The sequence below is a fragment of the Balaenoptera acutorostrata genome, chromosome 5 (genome assembly GCF_949987535.1).
Source record: "Balaenoptera acutorostrata chromosome 5, mBalAcu1.1, whole genome shotgun sequence".
NCBI classification, from domain to species: domain Eukaryota; kingdom Metazoa; phylum Chordata; class Mammalia; order Artiodactyla; family Balaenopteridae; genus Balaenoptera; species Balaenoptera acutorostrata.
The window spans coordinates 105,889,764-105,905,247 of NC_080068.1; the positions used below are offsets into that span (position 1 = coordinate 105,889,764).

A 15,484-nucleotide genomic window follows, 5' to 3' on the forward strand; every position below is an offset into this window, starting at 1 on the left:
TGCTTTCACTGAGCCAGCCTGGCTGAATGAGCAGGGCAGAGTAATGACCAGTGGCAAATTCTTTTTCTTCCAAACCCACAGCCTCCCCTTGTTCTAGAGCTGCAGGGCAGCCCAGGTCCATCTCCAACACGCTGCTTGGGGTTGTGTGTTTTCTATTCCAGCCTCAGAATAACTCTGCAGGATAATCAGGGCGGGATCAATCGCCCATTTCGCACTTGTATATGTGGTAGCTCAGAGAGGCAAAGCGACTTGCCTAAGGACACACAGCTAAAAAGCAGTGGAGTCAGGGTTGGAACCGCACCAGCCTTCTCCTGTAGTCAGTGACCTTTCCATTTGTCCCAGTCCTGAGGGAAACTTGCCCTGGGCTCATGCCAGTCGCTCCCCTCCCAGCACGCTGGCCTTAAGAGGGACAATAAAAACATGCCAAAGAAAGAATCCAAACTCAGGGTGGTGATTCCTGGGAAGACAAGTTTCCCTTTCAGGGCTCTGCAGACGCTGTGATGATTTGGAAAGGGGAAAAACATTCACTGCCCATTTCCTGTTCAGACAAAATACAATTGCCACACTTCCTGTTCAGCGCTCCCGCCCACCCTCCCTCCGTGGACTCTGCCTCCTCATTTACGGAGATGCCCCAGCAGAGCCGGGGCTGGAAGGCACTGTGGGCCGAGCCAGCTTGAGGGAGAGCCGGCAGGTGGGTTGTCGGGAAACAGAACATGGACTCTCTGGAACCGAGCTCAGCTCCCGTTGCCCGTGACCCGAGCCGCTCGGTGCCTCCTGAGTGTATCCATCTGAGGAGCGGGACGCCGCGTGGGAGGAGAAGAAAGGTAAACACAGAAACTGGCCTCTGTCTGGGCCACACAGGCACTCTCTGACTGCTTGAAAGGCCTCTGGCCTTGAGTCCTGGCCTCCTAGTCCCTGTGACCTTGGCCGTGGTGCTCCAACTCGTAAGTCGCAGCTTCCTGGGACCCACAGTATCTTCTGGCAGCGCGGCTGTGCTCGTGCAATGAGGTCAAGGCAGTGAACTGCTCGCACGTGCTGGGTGGTGTCCCCACCTTGCGGCAGGTGGTGAGAGGTGGTGGGCACAGGTGGGCCACAGAGGGGTGTGGGGGGCTCGGGGGAGATGGCTCCCACCTGCTCTTCTCCGCCCTCTGATGGGTGCAGACAAGGGAATAATGACCAGGGCTGGGAGTGAGGGAAGCCCAGGGGACCAGCACAGCCCGGGAGTCAGAAGGAATAACATCTGAGCTGAGACCCAGAGGATGAGTTTAAAGATGAAAGGCGATGGAGAATGGGCCTTTTGTCCAAAATGTGATTCTGTTCCATCAATGAATCCCATTCAGTAAAAGCTCCTATTACTGCAGAAAAATATTCTGGCTCCACACTTGCCAACGTCCCTCTCCATGGCCTCTGAACCCTCCCTCTGGCCTCAATTCAATCACCAGCATTTACCAAGCACCTCCTCTGTAGCAGGCTCGGTGCCTGGAAGCAAGACCCCTGCCCTCAAAAAGTAAGACCCACGCCCACTGTCCAGCCTCTGCTGCTGACCCCCAGGGGCACCTACCCCTGGACAGGTGAGGACCTTACCTGCTCTAACTCCTTTCTTCGGCAGAATATCCTATGAGGTGGGTGTATTATCATCGCCATTTCACAGATGAGAACACCGCATCAGAGAGCAGCTATGTAACTGGTCTGAGGTTACGCAGTCATAAGAGGCAGACCTGGGGGTCAGACAACGTTGAATCAAAGATAGAAAAGTAAAAATGAGGAGGTGGAACTTTCAGGGTGGCTTTCAGTGGGTCTTAGATATGAAAGTCTCCAGAAGGGAAGGTTTCAGCGGGGCATGGCCATATGGGCCAGGGCAAGAGAGACCTTGGCACATAGCCTGGGCAATGGCCATTCTGCACGGCTGGGTCAGAGGGAGTAGAGAGAGAGAACAAAGTGAGTGAACAGCCTTTCTGAACACTGGCTACGTGCACAAGCCCCTCAACGTCCTCAGCCAGCAACACATCCACAACAGCCTATGCAGCTGGTGCTGTAATTTAGATCCCATTTTACAGCTGGGCAAGCTGAGGCTCAGAAAGGTCAAGACCCTGGACAGATCCCACAGCTGAGTGATGGAGCCATCAAGCACTGAAGCCTGTGCTATAGGAGGCTGTCTAGGCGGGCAGAGCAGGAAATCGGCTATCGAAGTCTGGCTTTCCCTTTCAAACAGTGTTTGATCCCTTCAGGTCCCTAAACCTTGGACCTCATCTGTCACATTTACCTGCTGTATCCCAGGAGCTTGTCAGGGCTTGGCACCTAGAACACACCGCCCTCCCCTGCCCCCCAATCACCACACACACACACAACACATGATAAATCATGGAGAGAAAGTGCCTTCCAAGAGCACCTGGGTCCCTCTGACAAGTGGCCCACACTTTTCTGGTCAGCTTAGGATGGCAGCCCCTCCTGCCTCCAGCCCCTGCCTTCTGGCCAGCCTTTGCCAAGGGGCCCAGATGTTTCTACTCTTGGTCCTGTCATGCCTGTGGCCGTCCATGGATGGGTCCATAGGGAAGGATTACATGGAGGCAGATGCTTGGTTCTCCGGGTCAAGCCCTGTATCTCTGTCTGCAGGTCCTTGTCCCAAGGTGCTCACACTGGCCTGTAGATGGACAGCTCCAGCCTGGAACAGAGTGTGCGTGGGTGTCTGTGCGTCTGTGTGGCCGTCAGCAGCGTCAGCGGGGGAGAGGCAGCGGGGGAGAGGCAGTGTGGTGCAGTGGGTGGCTGCATGGGGGCTGGAGCTGGACCACCTGGGCTCTGGTCCCCAACCCAGACAGCACCAGGGACTGCCCCATGCCTCTGTTCCTCACCTGTAAAATCAAGATAAAACAGTACTGATCTAAGGATTCTATGGGAGAATGCCCGGAAAGGGCTTAGAACAGATGCCTGGTCCGTAGCGCTTAATAAGAACCAGCTGCTGCTGCTGGCGGCTTAGTCTGGCTTTGCTTTTTGCTCCTAGGTGAGTCAGAGACTGGCTGAATTCAGCTAAAATAAGTGTCGTAGCTGCTAACAGCACCTGTGAAGGACAGTAGGTCTGAGTTTCACAGATCCTCTTGCAGCCGGACAAGGAGGGCAGTGGTGTGGACAGAGGCAAACTGAGCTCCCTGGGCTGGCCACACCCCCCTGGGCCGGACCTGGATGGGAGCCCCTCCTGCCGGCTGGCTCTGAGGAACCTGCATCCTTGATCTGGAAATCCTCCCCAGCAGAGGACGGTCCAGCTGCGTCCTGCGGGCCCCTGGCTGTGCGCCCGAGTGCCAGGTCTGACGTGCATTGCTCTCCTTTCCCAGGACTGGTCCTGCTCGCTGGTCGTGGCCTCTCTCGTGGGCGCCTTCGGCTCCTCCTTCCTCTATGGGTACAACCTCTCGGCGGTGAACGCCCCCACTCCGGTGAGTGCCCGCGGCAGCGGGATGTGCCCAGCAGAGGGCGCTGCGGCAACGCGGAAAGCCGGGTGTTACCGCCTAGCCCGGGGTGGTACCCCATTCTGCAAACATTTGCAGGCCGGTTCTGTGCCAGACCCTTGCTGGACACTGGGGTGGAGGGAGGGACAGAGAGAGTGAGACCAGCCCCTGCCCTCGAGGGAGAGGTGGGAGATACAGAAATAGAGGATGATGACAATTCGTGAGGTCAGTTCCCTGTTCGTGGAGGGTCCTGGGAGAGTGTAGAGAGGAGAGGGATCTTCGGAGGTCCCAGGGGCCAGATCCTAAGGGTCTTATTCCAGGGCAAGGAACACGAAATCTGAGGCTTACGGAGGGATCTTAGGCACAGAAACATTTCCCTGATCTGCTTTTTCTTTGTTTATGGCTTTTAATCACAGCTGGAGGTCACTTGAGTATCTGTTGGTTTAAGATCCATTGCTGGCTTTTGTTTTCTTCTGAAATCAGGTCATTAGGTGCAGTTCCCCAGGCCCTCCTAATACCACTCTGCTGGTTTGCAGATGAAGGTTTGGTTCTCACCCACCTAGGCTGTTAGGTTTAGGTGCTACCCATTCCTGGGGGTGCTGGCTTCTGCTTGACCTACCTCCATCCCTGGGGTAAAGTGGATGGGTCGATGGTGGTATACAGGCAGTCTTCCTGGAGGAGGTGATGCCAGAGCTGCATCTTGAAGGTGGAGCAAAGGCACTGAAGCCTGAGATATGAAACATTTGCAGAAATGAAGGTCTGATGCTGTTGGAGCCCAGGATGTATTTTGGACAGCATAAGGGCATGAGCTACAGAGGCAGACAGAAGCCAGGCTGTGGACCTTTGTGGGTGCTTTTAAGGCTTTTCCTTGTTTGGGGGCCCAGCATGCTGTGTGCAAAACATAGGGGGAAGCTGGACCAGTGGGTCTCAAAGGGGCCCCAGGAGCCCTGGACTTTGCAGAAGTGCCTCAGGGATCCAGACTCCATCTGTACTAGAACAGCACTTTTTTTATTCTCTTAGCTCTTTTACATTTTAGGGGCTCTGTAAGTTCATTTGAAAAATTGATTCTGATACTAAAAACAGTTTGAAAACCAGGGGGTCTAGATGGCTTCTCCGAATGCTTGCATTAATCAACGGCTTTGATTTTGTCATTGTGATGTCATCCTGAGATGGGATCCAATTTGTCCATATTTGTCTTTAAGAGGATAGAGAATTTGCACTCTTGCTTCATCTTGGTAATCCAACAGAGCCTCCAGCAGAGGGTGGAGAACGTTTACACTCATGGCTTATAATGCAAAGAGACGTTTAAAACTTGAACCTGGAATAGAATGATATGGGTAGAAAAGTAGTAGTGCAAGCAATGACTGTGGGAACACGAGGAAGGAGCAATCCTGTCTTTCACTCATTCAAAAAATGTTTTTAATTAATAAACTTTATATTTTAGAGCAGTTTTAGGTTCTCAGCGAAATTGAGTGGAAAGCACAGAATTCCCGTATACCCCCTGCCTCCACTCCCCCACTGTTAACATCCTGCACCAGAGCAGTACCTTTGTTATGATTGATGAACCCACCTTGACACATCATTATCACCCAAAGCCCACAGTTTATATTAAGGTTCACTCTTTGTGTTGTACTTTCTATACATTTTGACACACGTGTGATGATTTTTTTTTTTTTTTTTTAAAGTATTTATTTATTTATTTATGGCTGTGTTGGGTCTTCGTTTCTGTGCGAGGGCTTTCTCTAGTTGTGGCAAGCGGGGGCCACTCTTCATCGCGGTGCGCGGGCCTCTCACTATCGCGGCCTCTCTCACTGCGGAGCACAGGCTCCAGACGCGCAGGCTCAGTAATTGTGGCTCACGGGCCCAGTTGCTCCCCGGCATGTGGGATCTTCCCAGACCAGGGCTCGAACCCGTGTTCCCTGCATTGGCAGGCAGATTCTCAACCACTGCGCCACCAGGGAAGCCCCCACGTGTGATGATTTGTACCCACCATTGTAGTATCTCACAAAATATTTTCACTGCCCTGAACATTTTCTGTGCTCTGCCTATTCATTCCTCCCATCCTCACCCTGGCAACCACTGATCTTTTTACTGTCTCTATACAGGCACACCTTGCTTTATTCCCTTTGCTTTATTGCAGATATTGTATATTTTACAGATTGAAGGTTTCCCTTTCCAGAGTGTCATATCGTTGGACTCATACAATGTATAATTTTTCAGGCTGGCTTCTTTCACTTAGTAATATGTATTTAAAATCCCTCCGTGTCTTTTCATGGCTTGAAAGCTCATTTGTTTTTGATTCTGAATAATATTCCATGGTCTGGCTGTACCTCAGTTTATTTATCCATTCACCTACTGAAGGACATCTTAATTGTATCCAAGTTTTGGCAATTATGAATAAAGCTGCTATAAACATCCATGTACAGTTTTTTGTATGGATGTAAGTGTTCAATTCATTTGGGTAAATACCAAGAAGCATGATTTCTGGATTGTATGGGGAAAGTATGTTTAGTTTCGTAAAAAATTGACAAAATGTCTTCCTAAGTGGCTGTCCCATCTTGCATTCCCACCAGCAGTGAATGAGAGTTCCTGTTGCTCCACATTCTCGCCAATATTTAATGTTGTTAGTGTTTTGGATTGGATATTCTAATAGGTTTGTAGTGGTATCTTATTGTTTAATTTGCATTTCCTCAATGATATATGATGTAGAATGTCTTCTCATATCCTTCTTTGCCATTTGTATATCTTCTTTGGTGAGGTGTCTGTTTGCGTCTTTTGCCCATTTTTTAATCAGATTTGTTTGTGTTATTATTGAGTTTTAAGAGTTCTTTATATATTTTGGGTAATAGATCTTTATCAGATGTGTCTTTTGCAAATATTTTCTCCCAGTCTGTGGCTTTTTTTCTCATTCTCTTGACATCATCTTTTGCAGACCATTAAATTGTAATGAAGTCCAGATTATAAATGATTACTTTCATGAATCACGCATTTAGTGTTTTATCTAAAAAGTCATCACCATACCCAAGGTCATCTAGATTTTTCTCCTATGTTATCCTATGTTAAAAATTTTAGGAGTTTTATAGTTTTGCATTTTACATTTAGGCCTTTGATCCATTTTGAGTTAATTTTTATGAAGGGTGTAGGATCTATGTCTAGATTCTTTTTTTCCTCCTTTTTTGCATGTGGATGTCTATTGTTCCAGTGCCATTTGATGAAGACTATCTTTGCTCCATTATATTGCCTTTGCTCCTTTGTTAAAGATCAGTTGACTATATGTGGGTCCATTTCTGAACTCTCTTCTGTTCCATTGATCTGCTACTATTCTTTTACCAATACCACACTGTCTTGATTACCATACTTTATAGTAAGTCTTGAAGTAGGGTAATATCAGACCCTACTTTGTTCTCCTTCAATGTTGAGTTGGCTATTCTGGGTCTTTTGTGTCTCCATATAAACTTTAAAATCAGTTTGTCAGTATCCGCAAAATAACTTGCTGGGATTTTGACTTGTATCGTATTGAATGTATAGATCAAGTTGGGAAACTGATATCTTGATAATATTGAGTCTTCCTGTCTAAGAACATGGAATATCTCTCCATTTACTTAGTGAAATATTTTCTCCCAAGGACAGGCCTTGTGAAGAAGAACAGAATGCTCTGATGTATTTCAGAATGGTTCCTTTTCCCCTCCCCTGCTGGAAGCATAAGGGGATTTTTCTGACAGTCCCTGTGAGAATCTGGTAGAGCCCCTGGAGGTAAAACTCACAAAAGGGGGATGGATATGACTGGGTCCCCAGAGATATTAACTCTCAGACTTGTCCACACTGAGCCTTCAGCAATTCATTAATTACAGTTCAGGTTTTCCTGCCCTGGCACTGGTTTGCTACCGTGCATTTTTGCTCTGGTAAGTTGTGATTCTCTGTATCTGCCTGTCTCTCCAGTTTGGGGAGGTGCCCAGCAGTGAGAGATGCGCGGGGTGGAGATGGGGACACAGGCCGGTGGAAGGGCTTTATGTTATTCGGGGCTTGAGAGAGAGCGGCAGGCTTCCTGGGAATGGTGCAGAGAGGGGGCGGCCGGATTGTGGGGTCCAAAGGGCTGGAGGGGGAGGAGGCTGGGAAGGAGGCCAGGGCCGGCTCAAGGAGGATCACAGGCGCCAGAACAGGAGCACGAGTCAGCACCACCCAGCCTGCGAGCACTGGAGGCGGGCTGGGGGCCAGGGCTCAGCCTGGGCGCCCCTCCCAGGGCGGAAACTGCCTGGAGCTGGAAGAGCTGGAGCCGGGCAGGCCTGCACGGGGACCCCAGATCCCCTGGGGACCCCAGATCCTGACAGGTGGTGACAATCCCCTGGTGAAGTGGCCAGGAGGATGGAAGGGGGCCCGAGGCTGGAGGGGCTCAGCCTGTGGCCAGCGATCACTCAGAAATCTCTTCCCTTTGCTGTGGGCCTATGTGTGGGCAAGCGAGGCAGCCCCAGGGTCCAGGAGACCAGTATGGGAGCAGAGAGCCCAGGGAGCGGGGTCTAACACAGGTGGGAAGGGCCCACGCCTGGTGGTGGGTTTCTGTGTCGGCGTCAGACTTCACCGGGGCTCTGGCCTCTCAGAAGGAGAAAGAAACTCTCGGACCCAGGAGATGCAGATGCTGGGGTCTGGGGGTGACCGTGCACAGACCTGGTGAATAGAGGCTGCCACCGGAGGTGCTGATGAAAATAAGTCACAGCGAGGGCACTGACCCAGCAGAAGGGATGCTGGTTTAGCGATGACACAGGGTCCTGAGGCCCCTGCCCACCAGCTTCACCTCTTGAGTGGTGGGATAACCGGGTCCGGGCGGGGGGGGGTTTGGAGGAGGAGAGGGACTGCAGGCCAAGGCTGTGTACCCTCAGGCGAGGCGGAATTTCACCACTTGAACAATCCAGGTAGTAGCTGACGCTGGCCCTGGCCGCCACCCGGCTGCATCTCACAAGCATTCCGTGTTTCTCTCGCCTCAGATATTTGGAAACTTTCTGGAAAGCTGATGATGAAAATAATGCCCACTGTGGGCACCGACTGTGCTGCCCCATTAGGGACGGTATCAGATTTCATCCTCATTACAGTCCCCAAGGGAGCCAGAACTAACCCCTGTTATAGATGAGAAAACCAAGGCCCAGGGAGGTTAATGTGTCTGCATTCCTGGTGTGTGTGGGGGGAGCCCTTAGCCCCATTCTTAATATATCCACTTGTTTCTCGTCAACACAGTTACCCTAAATGACTGTAGGTCCTGTGCACCCTGCTTTCAAGGAGCCCCCCAAGTCTGACTACCTATCATTCCCCATTTGGAAGAGGATACCCAGGTACCTCGGGCATCCACACATGGCCCTTGCCCAACTTTGGCCGATGGGATGTGAGCAGAAGTGAGTATAAGACACTGGAGGCCTGGCCCGTGAGGACATTCCAGAATGTTCTTCAGTTCTTTCTTCCCCCAGATGGCACAGGGACAAGTTGTAGGACACACACTAGGCATTGCAGGAGCTAGAAAGGAATCTTCATTGTCTTCAGTCATTGAAGCTTCAGGGTTTCTGCACCAACCAGTGGCCAGTACCCCGGCAGCTACCCCTGAGCAGGTCTCCAGCCTGGCCTGCCGTTGGGTCTTCTACCTGGTTTTCCTGTTTCCACTCTGGCTCCTCTAGTTTATTCTCCACCCAAGGCCAGAGGGACCCTTTACAAATTAAGGCAGATCAAATTGTGCTTCTGCTCAAAACCTCCATGGCTGCCCATCACACCTGGAAAACAACCCAGAAGACCGCTGTGGCCCCAAGCCCAGGGGGCCTGGCGCCTGGTGACCACTCTGCTCTCATCACCAGCACTTTCCCCCTTGCTCCCTCTTTTGCCCCCACAAGACCCCCCTCCCCCAATGCTGTTCCTCAAACACACCCATACTCGGGCACCCCAGGGCCTTTGCACTTGCTTTTCCCTCTGCCTGGAACACTCTTTCCCAGATGTGCCCAGATAGTCCTATGCTCTCTCCTTCAATTACCTCTGGCTCCTCCTCAAATGTCCCCTCCTCAGATGTCTTCCTCGACCAGCCCATCCCAGCAGCACCTCTCTATCACTCTCTAGCCCCTCACCCTAATTTACTTCTCTTTACAGAATATAACACCACCTGAGATACTATATATTTATTTGATTCTTGTCCATTCTTCCCCCGTTTTTCTTTTTTTTATTTTTATTTATTTATTTATTTATTTTTGGCTGTGTTGGGTCTTTGTTTCTGTGCGAGGGCTTTCTCTAGTTGGGCAAGCGGGGGGCCACTCTTCATCGCGGTGCGCGGGCCTCTCACTGTCGTGTTCTCTCTTGTTGCGGAGCACAGGCTCCAGACGCGCAGGCTCAGTAATTGTGGCTCACGGGCGTAGTTGCTCCGCGGCATGTGGGATCTTCCCAGACCAGGGCTCGAACCCGTGTCCCCTGCATTGGCAGGCGGATTCTCAACCACTGCGCCACCAGGGAAGCCCCTTCCCCCGTTTTTGAAAGTAAGCCCCATGAAGACATGGGCTTCATGGTTTCCTTGCTTCTATAGTGCCAGCACCTAGAACGGGGTCTGGCACACAGTAAGCATTTATAATAAATATTTGCTGAATGAGTAAATGGATACATTTAAGATTTTTTTAAAGTTCTTTGTGTGAAAATTCAGTTCCAAGGCAAGTCCCCTAGGCTTCCTCACCCGCCAGCCAAACTGCCAGCTGTGAGTCTGCCCTTTGTGTAAATTCTAGTGCTGCCTCTGCCACATTCACACGGACAGAGATTTGACCCAGGTCTGCCTAACTCGAAGGTGTACCCTTTTTCTGCTCTACTAAGTTGATCTGCTAGAGCTTTTGCAGGTTTTTGGCTTTGCAGGCCATAAGACCTTTGTCCCAACTACTCAAGTCTATCTCTGTAGTGAGAAAGCTGCCATAGGCGATATGTAAGTGAATGGGCAAGGCTGTGTTCCAATAAAACTTTATTTACAAAGACAGGCATTGGGCCAGATTTAGCCCAGTGATCCATGTTTGCTAATCGCTGTGCTAAAGGTTCCAGGAAAGTGGTGAGGCCCCTGTGGACACCTGCTGTCATTAGGACCTCCTGGCAGAGAGCTGGCTGGCTTTCTGAACAATCAATCCACGAGTGGTGAATTTTCCTACAGATGTTATATTCCTAATATTTTTCTCTCTTTTATCCATTTATTGCTGCATGTCTAAACCTTTATCTTTTCTGTTTCCAATGACTAATTCTAATTGGCATAGTTCTATCTATCTATCTATCTAATCTGTCCGTCTACCTACTTCTCTTTATCAATTTATCCATCTCTTTTTTAAATATCTTTATTGGAGTATAATTGCTTTACAATGTTGTGTTAGTTTCTGTTGTACAATAAAGTGATTCAGCTATATGTATACATATATCCCCATATCCCCTCCCTCTTGCGCCTCCCTCCTATCCTCCCTATCCCACCCCTCTAGGTGGTCACAAAGCATCGGGCTGATCTCCCTGTGCTATGCAGCTGCTTCCCATTAGCTATCTATTTTACATTTGGTAGTGTATATATGTCAGTGCTACTCTCTCACTTCGTCCCAGCTTACCCTTCCCCTCCTGCGTCCTCAAGTCCGTTCTCTACATCTGCGTCTTTATTCCTGCCTTGCCACTAGGTTCATCAGTACCGTTTTTTTTAGATTCTATCGATCTATCCATCCATCTACTTATCGATCATCTTCTTTTCTTTTTTTAAAAAATTTATTTATTTTTATTTTTGGCTGCATTGGGTTCTCGTTGCTGCTCGCGGGCTTTCTCCAGTTGCGGTGAGCGGGGGCTACTCTTCATTGCGGTGCGCAGGCTTCTCATTGTGGTGGCTTCTCTTGTTGTGAAGCACAGGCTCTAGGCGTGTGGGCTTCAGTAGTTGTGGCTTGTGGGCTCAGTAGTTGTGGCTCGCGGGCTCTAGAGCACAGGCTCAGTAGTTGTGGCGCATGGGCTTAGTTGCTCCGTGGCATGTGGGATCTTCCCAGACCAGGGCTCAAACCCAAGTCCCCTGCGTTGGCAGGCAGATTCATAACCACTGTGCCACCAGGGAAGCCCATCTATCATCTTCTATCTACTTATTTACCTATCTATTTAAAGCATTCTGAACCCTTGTAAAAGGCTATGCAAAATCTAGAGCTAATTTATATACCAATCAAATGAAACATGATAATTGCTGAATTTTCAAGCAGTCATGTATGCAGGCTAAAGGGGCTCCTCTGAAACCTGGCAAATGGCCTCATAGTTAAGCCATTTTAAGCCTTGACTTTTAGTAGGAGAATGCTTCTTGCCTGGGATCTATTCCATTAGTGCTGCTACAATAATCTAGAGCTGTCGTGGGAGATGTCCCCTTGGTGCCTGAGGGCCCCCTGGGTCTGGATCTCGCCTGAGAGGCCGATGAGGGCTGGATGGAGACATCAGAGTCTTATTCCCAGGGCTGTTGTCTGGGAGCCAAGGTGGGTGCCCGTCCTCGGGCAGGCAGGGCTGATGTGGCTTGGGTGAGGTGATGTGTCAGCCTAGAGCATGAATCAAAATTCCTCTTGCTCATGAGTGATGTCTGGAGAGCCTACAGGAAGATTCTGGAAGCAGTATTCTAAAGGAATGAAAGGTCCAAGCCTGAGTGGAAGATATGGGGCCCAGACTCCCATCCAAAGGGGTCCCACAAAGACAAAGATGGGCCCAAATGGGATGGGGCTCGGGTGTAATCAATCACGAGGAGCGTGGGTGAGGAGTGGCGGGCCTGGATGCTTTCCTGCTGAGATCTGTGCAGTGCTTGGGGCTGCAGGACGAGCCACGGGCACATAGCCAGGGCCTGAGAGAGCAGCCAGCCTCAAGCAGGGTGACCACTGGGGCAGACATTAAGAAGAGTCACCCAGGGCTTCCCTGGTGGTGCAGTGGTTGAGAATCTGCCTGCCAATGCAGGGGACACGGGTTCGAGCCCTAGTCTGGGAAGATCCCACATGCCGCGGAGCAACTGGGCCCGTGAGCCACAACTACTGAGCCTGCACGTCTGGAGCCTGTGCTCCGCAACAAGAGAGGCCGCGATAGTGAGAGGCCCGCGCACCACGATGTAGAGTGGCCCCCGCTCGCTGCAACTAGAGAAAGCCCTTGCACAGAAACGAAGACCCAACACAGCCAAAAATAAATAAATAATTAAATAAATTAAAAAAAAAAAAAAAAGAAGAGTCACCCGGAAGGACCAAAGTTGAGCTAAGTGAGTGTGTTGAATAGGAGGCCTAAGTGAAAACAGAAATTAGCTAGTAAACAGGCAATGCTATGGCTGGGAGGACAGACAGGAAGGTGGCTGGGAGGGAGAGTTTAGAGCTGATTCCAAAAATAGAGAGGGAACACCTAGAGCCCGTTTGCCCAGTCCTGGCCCACAGTTCAGGCAAGTGCTTTGAGGTTTAGCAAAAAGGACAACGGATGGGATTCTATAGGTCAAAGTGTCCTTCCAAACAATGCTGGTCATTGCTTCCCTGGCACCCAGCACACTGCCTGGAGCAAAGGTTTGTGACGCCTTCAGATGCTGACTACCCAGAGGTAGGCCAAGGTCACGGGCTAAGGGCACAGTCTTCTAACGACTGCTCTCACTTCAGACACCAGCTGCAAGCTCGGGGATCCCAGGGCTGCCCACAGCTCTGACCAACTGCTTACAGATTTGGGGGCACCCACTAGCCCCTCAGGCTTGATAATTCGCTAGAACAACTCAAAAATCTCAGGAAAGCACTACGCTAACAATTACAGTTTTATTATTGCCAAAAGGATACAAATCAGAAGCAGACAATAGAAGAGACACTTACAGGGAGGGCGTTCCAAACATGAAACTTCTGGAGTTCTCTCCCCTTGACATCCAGACACATCACCCTCCCAGCACCTCGATGTGTAACAACTCACAGAGTACTGTCCACCAGGGAAGCTCACCATGCTTCCATGTCTGGAGTTTTTGTTGACGCTTCATTACCTAGGCATGAATGATCACGTCAATCTCCAGTCCCCCGCCCCTCCTTGGAGGCAGGGCTGCCACCACCTGGCTCGAAGCTCTCCCCCGCAGTGCCAGCCACATGGTGGGTATTTCCAGCACGGCCAGCCCCCAAACTGGGGTATCTCACTTGCATAAGCCATCAGGTGGGGTCCGAGAGCCCCTCTGTGGATAACAAAGACACTCCTATCATCAACATTTCCTATCCAGGAAATCCCAAGGGTTTAGAGGCTACTATTCATGAACCAGGAAGAAATGTTACAGAGCCGGACTCGGGTCTGCTCACCTGCATACAGTAAAGCCAATCTACTGACACTGGGTTGTGGTGAAGGAAACTGCAGCATTTACTGCAGGGCGCCCAGCAAAGAGTCCTGGGAAACTAGTGCTCAAAACACTGGAACTCCCCGATGGGTCTCAGGAAAGCATTTTTAAAGGCCATGTGAGGGGATGTGATCAGGGAATGTGATCAGCTCGTGCACAGTTCTTTGATTGGTTGATGGTGAGGTAACAGGGCGGAGTCACAGGGGTTAACACGATCAATTCTTTTTTTTTTTTTAACATCTTTATTGGAGTATAATTGCTTTACAGTGGTGTGTTAGTTTCTGCTTTATAACAAAGTGAATCAGTTATACATATACATATGTTCCCATATGTCTTCCCTCTTGCGTCTCCCTCCCTCCCACCCTCCCCATCCCACCCCTCTAGGTGGTCACAAAGCACCGAACTGATCTCCCTGTGCTATGTGGCTGCTTCCCACTAGCTATCTATTTTACATTTGGTAGTGTATATATGTCCATGCCACTCTCTCACTTCGTCCCAGCTTACCCTTCCCCCTCCACGTGTCCTCAAGTCCATTCTCTAGTAGGTCTGTGTCTTTATTCCCGTCTTGCCCCTAGGTTCTTCATCACCTTTTTTTTTTTTCTTAGATTCCATATATATGTGTTAGCATACGGTATTTGTTTTTCTCTTTCTGACTTACTTCACTCTGTATGACAGACTCTAGGTCCATCCACCTCACTACAAATAACTCAATTTCGTTTCCTTTTATGGCTGAGTAATATTCCATTGTATATATGTACCACATCTTCTTTATCCATTCATCTGTTGATGGACACTTAGGTTGCCTCCATGTCCTGGCTATTGTAAATAGAGCTGCAATGAACATTTTGGTACATGACTCTTTTTGAATTATGGTTTTCTCAGGGTGTATGCCCAGTAGTGGGTTTGCTGGGTCGTATGGTAGTTCTATTTTTAGTTTTTTAAGGAACCTCCATACTGTCCTCCATAGTGGCTGTATCAATTTACATTCCCACCAACAGTGCAAGAGTGTTCCCTTTTCTCCACACCCTCTCCAGCATTCATTGTTTCTAGATTTGTTGATGATGGCCATTCTAACCGGTGTGAGATGATATCTCATTGTAGTTTTGATTTACATTTCTCTAATAATTAATGATGTTGAGCATTCTTTCATGTGTTTGTTGGCAATCTGTATATCTTCTTTGGAGAAATGTCTATTTAGGTCTTCTGCCCATTTTTGGATTGGGTTGTTTGTTTTTTTGATATTGAGCTGCATGAGCTGCTTGTAAATTTTAGAGATTAATCCTTTGTCAGTTGCTTCATTTGCAAATATTTTCTCCCATTCTGAGGGTTGTCTTTTGGTCTTGTTTATGGTTTCCTTTGCTGTGCAAAAGCTTTTCAGTTTCATTAGGTCCCATTTGTTTATTTTTGTTTTTATTTCCATTTCTCTAGGAGGTGGGTCAAAAAGGATCTTGCTGTGATTTATGTCATAGAGTGTTCTGCCTATGTTTTCCTCTAAGAGTTTGATAGTGTCTGACCTTACATTTAGGTCTTTAATCCATTTTGAGTTTATTTTTGTGTATGGTGTTAGGGAGTGTTCTAATTTCATTCTTTTACATGTACCTGTCCAGTTTTCTCAGCACCACTTATTGAAGAGGCTGTCTTTTCTCCACTGTATATTCTTGCCTCCTTTATCAACGATAAGGTGACCATATGTGCGTGGATTTATCTCTGGGCTTTCTATCCTATTCCATTG

The 15,484-nt window shown here is 49.2% G+C and overlaps 1 protein-coding gene across 3 annotated transcripts in view; it reads left to right on the forward strand.

Moving 5' to 3' along the window:
- Positions 1–609: 609 nt before the first annotated feature.
- Positions 610–15,484, forward strand: part of SLC2A9 (solute carrier family 2 member 9) — a 192,396-nt gene continuing 177,521 nt past the window's right edge. For all 3 annotated transcript variants that reach the window (XR_009008486.1, XM_007190952.2, XM_007190953.2), the window contains exons 1-2: positions 610–824; positions 3,327–3,425. Coding sequence is in view for 2 of the 3 variants with exons in the window: in XM_007190952.2 (XP_007191014.1) it covers positions 714–824; positions 3,327–3,425 (210 nt within the window). In the remaining variant the exon portion in view is untranslated. The remainder of the gene's footprint in view (positions 825–3,326; positions 3,426–15,484) is intronic.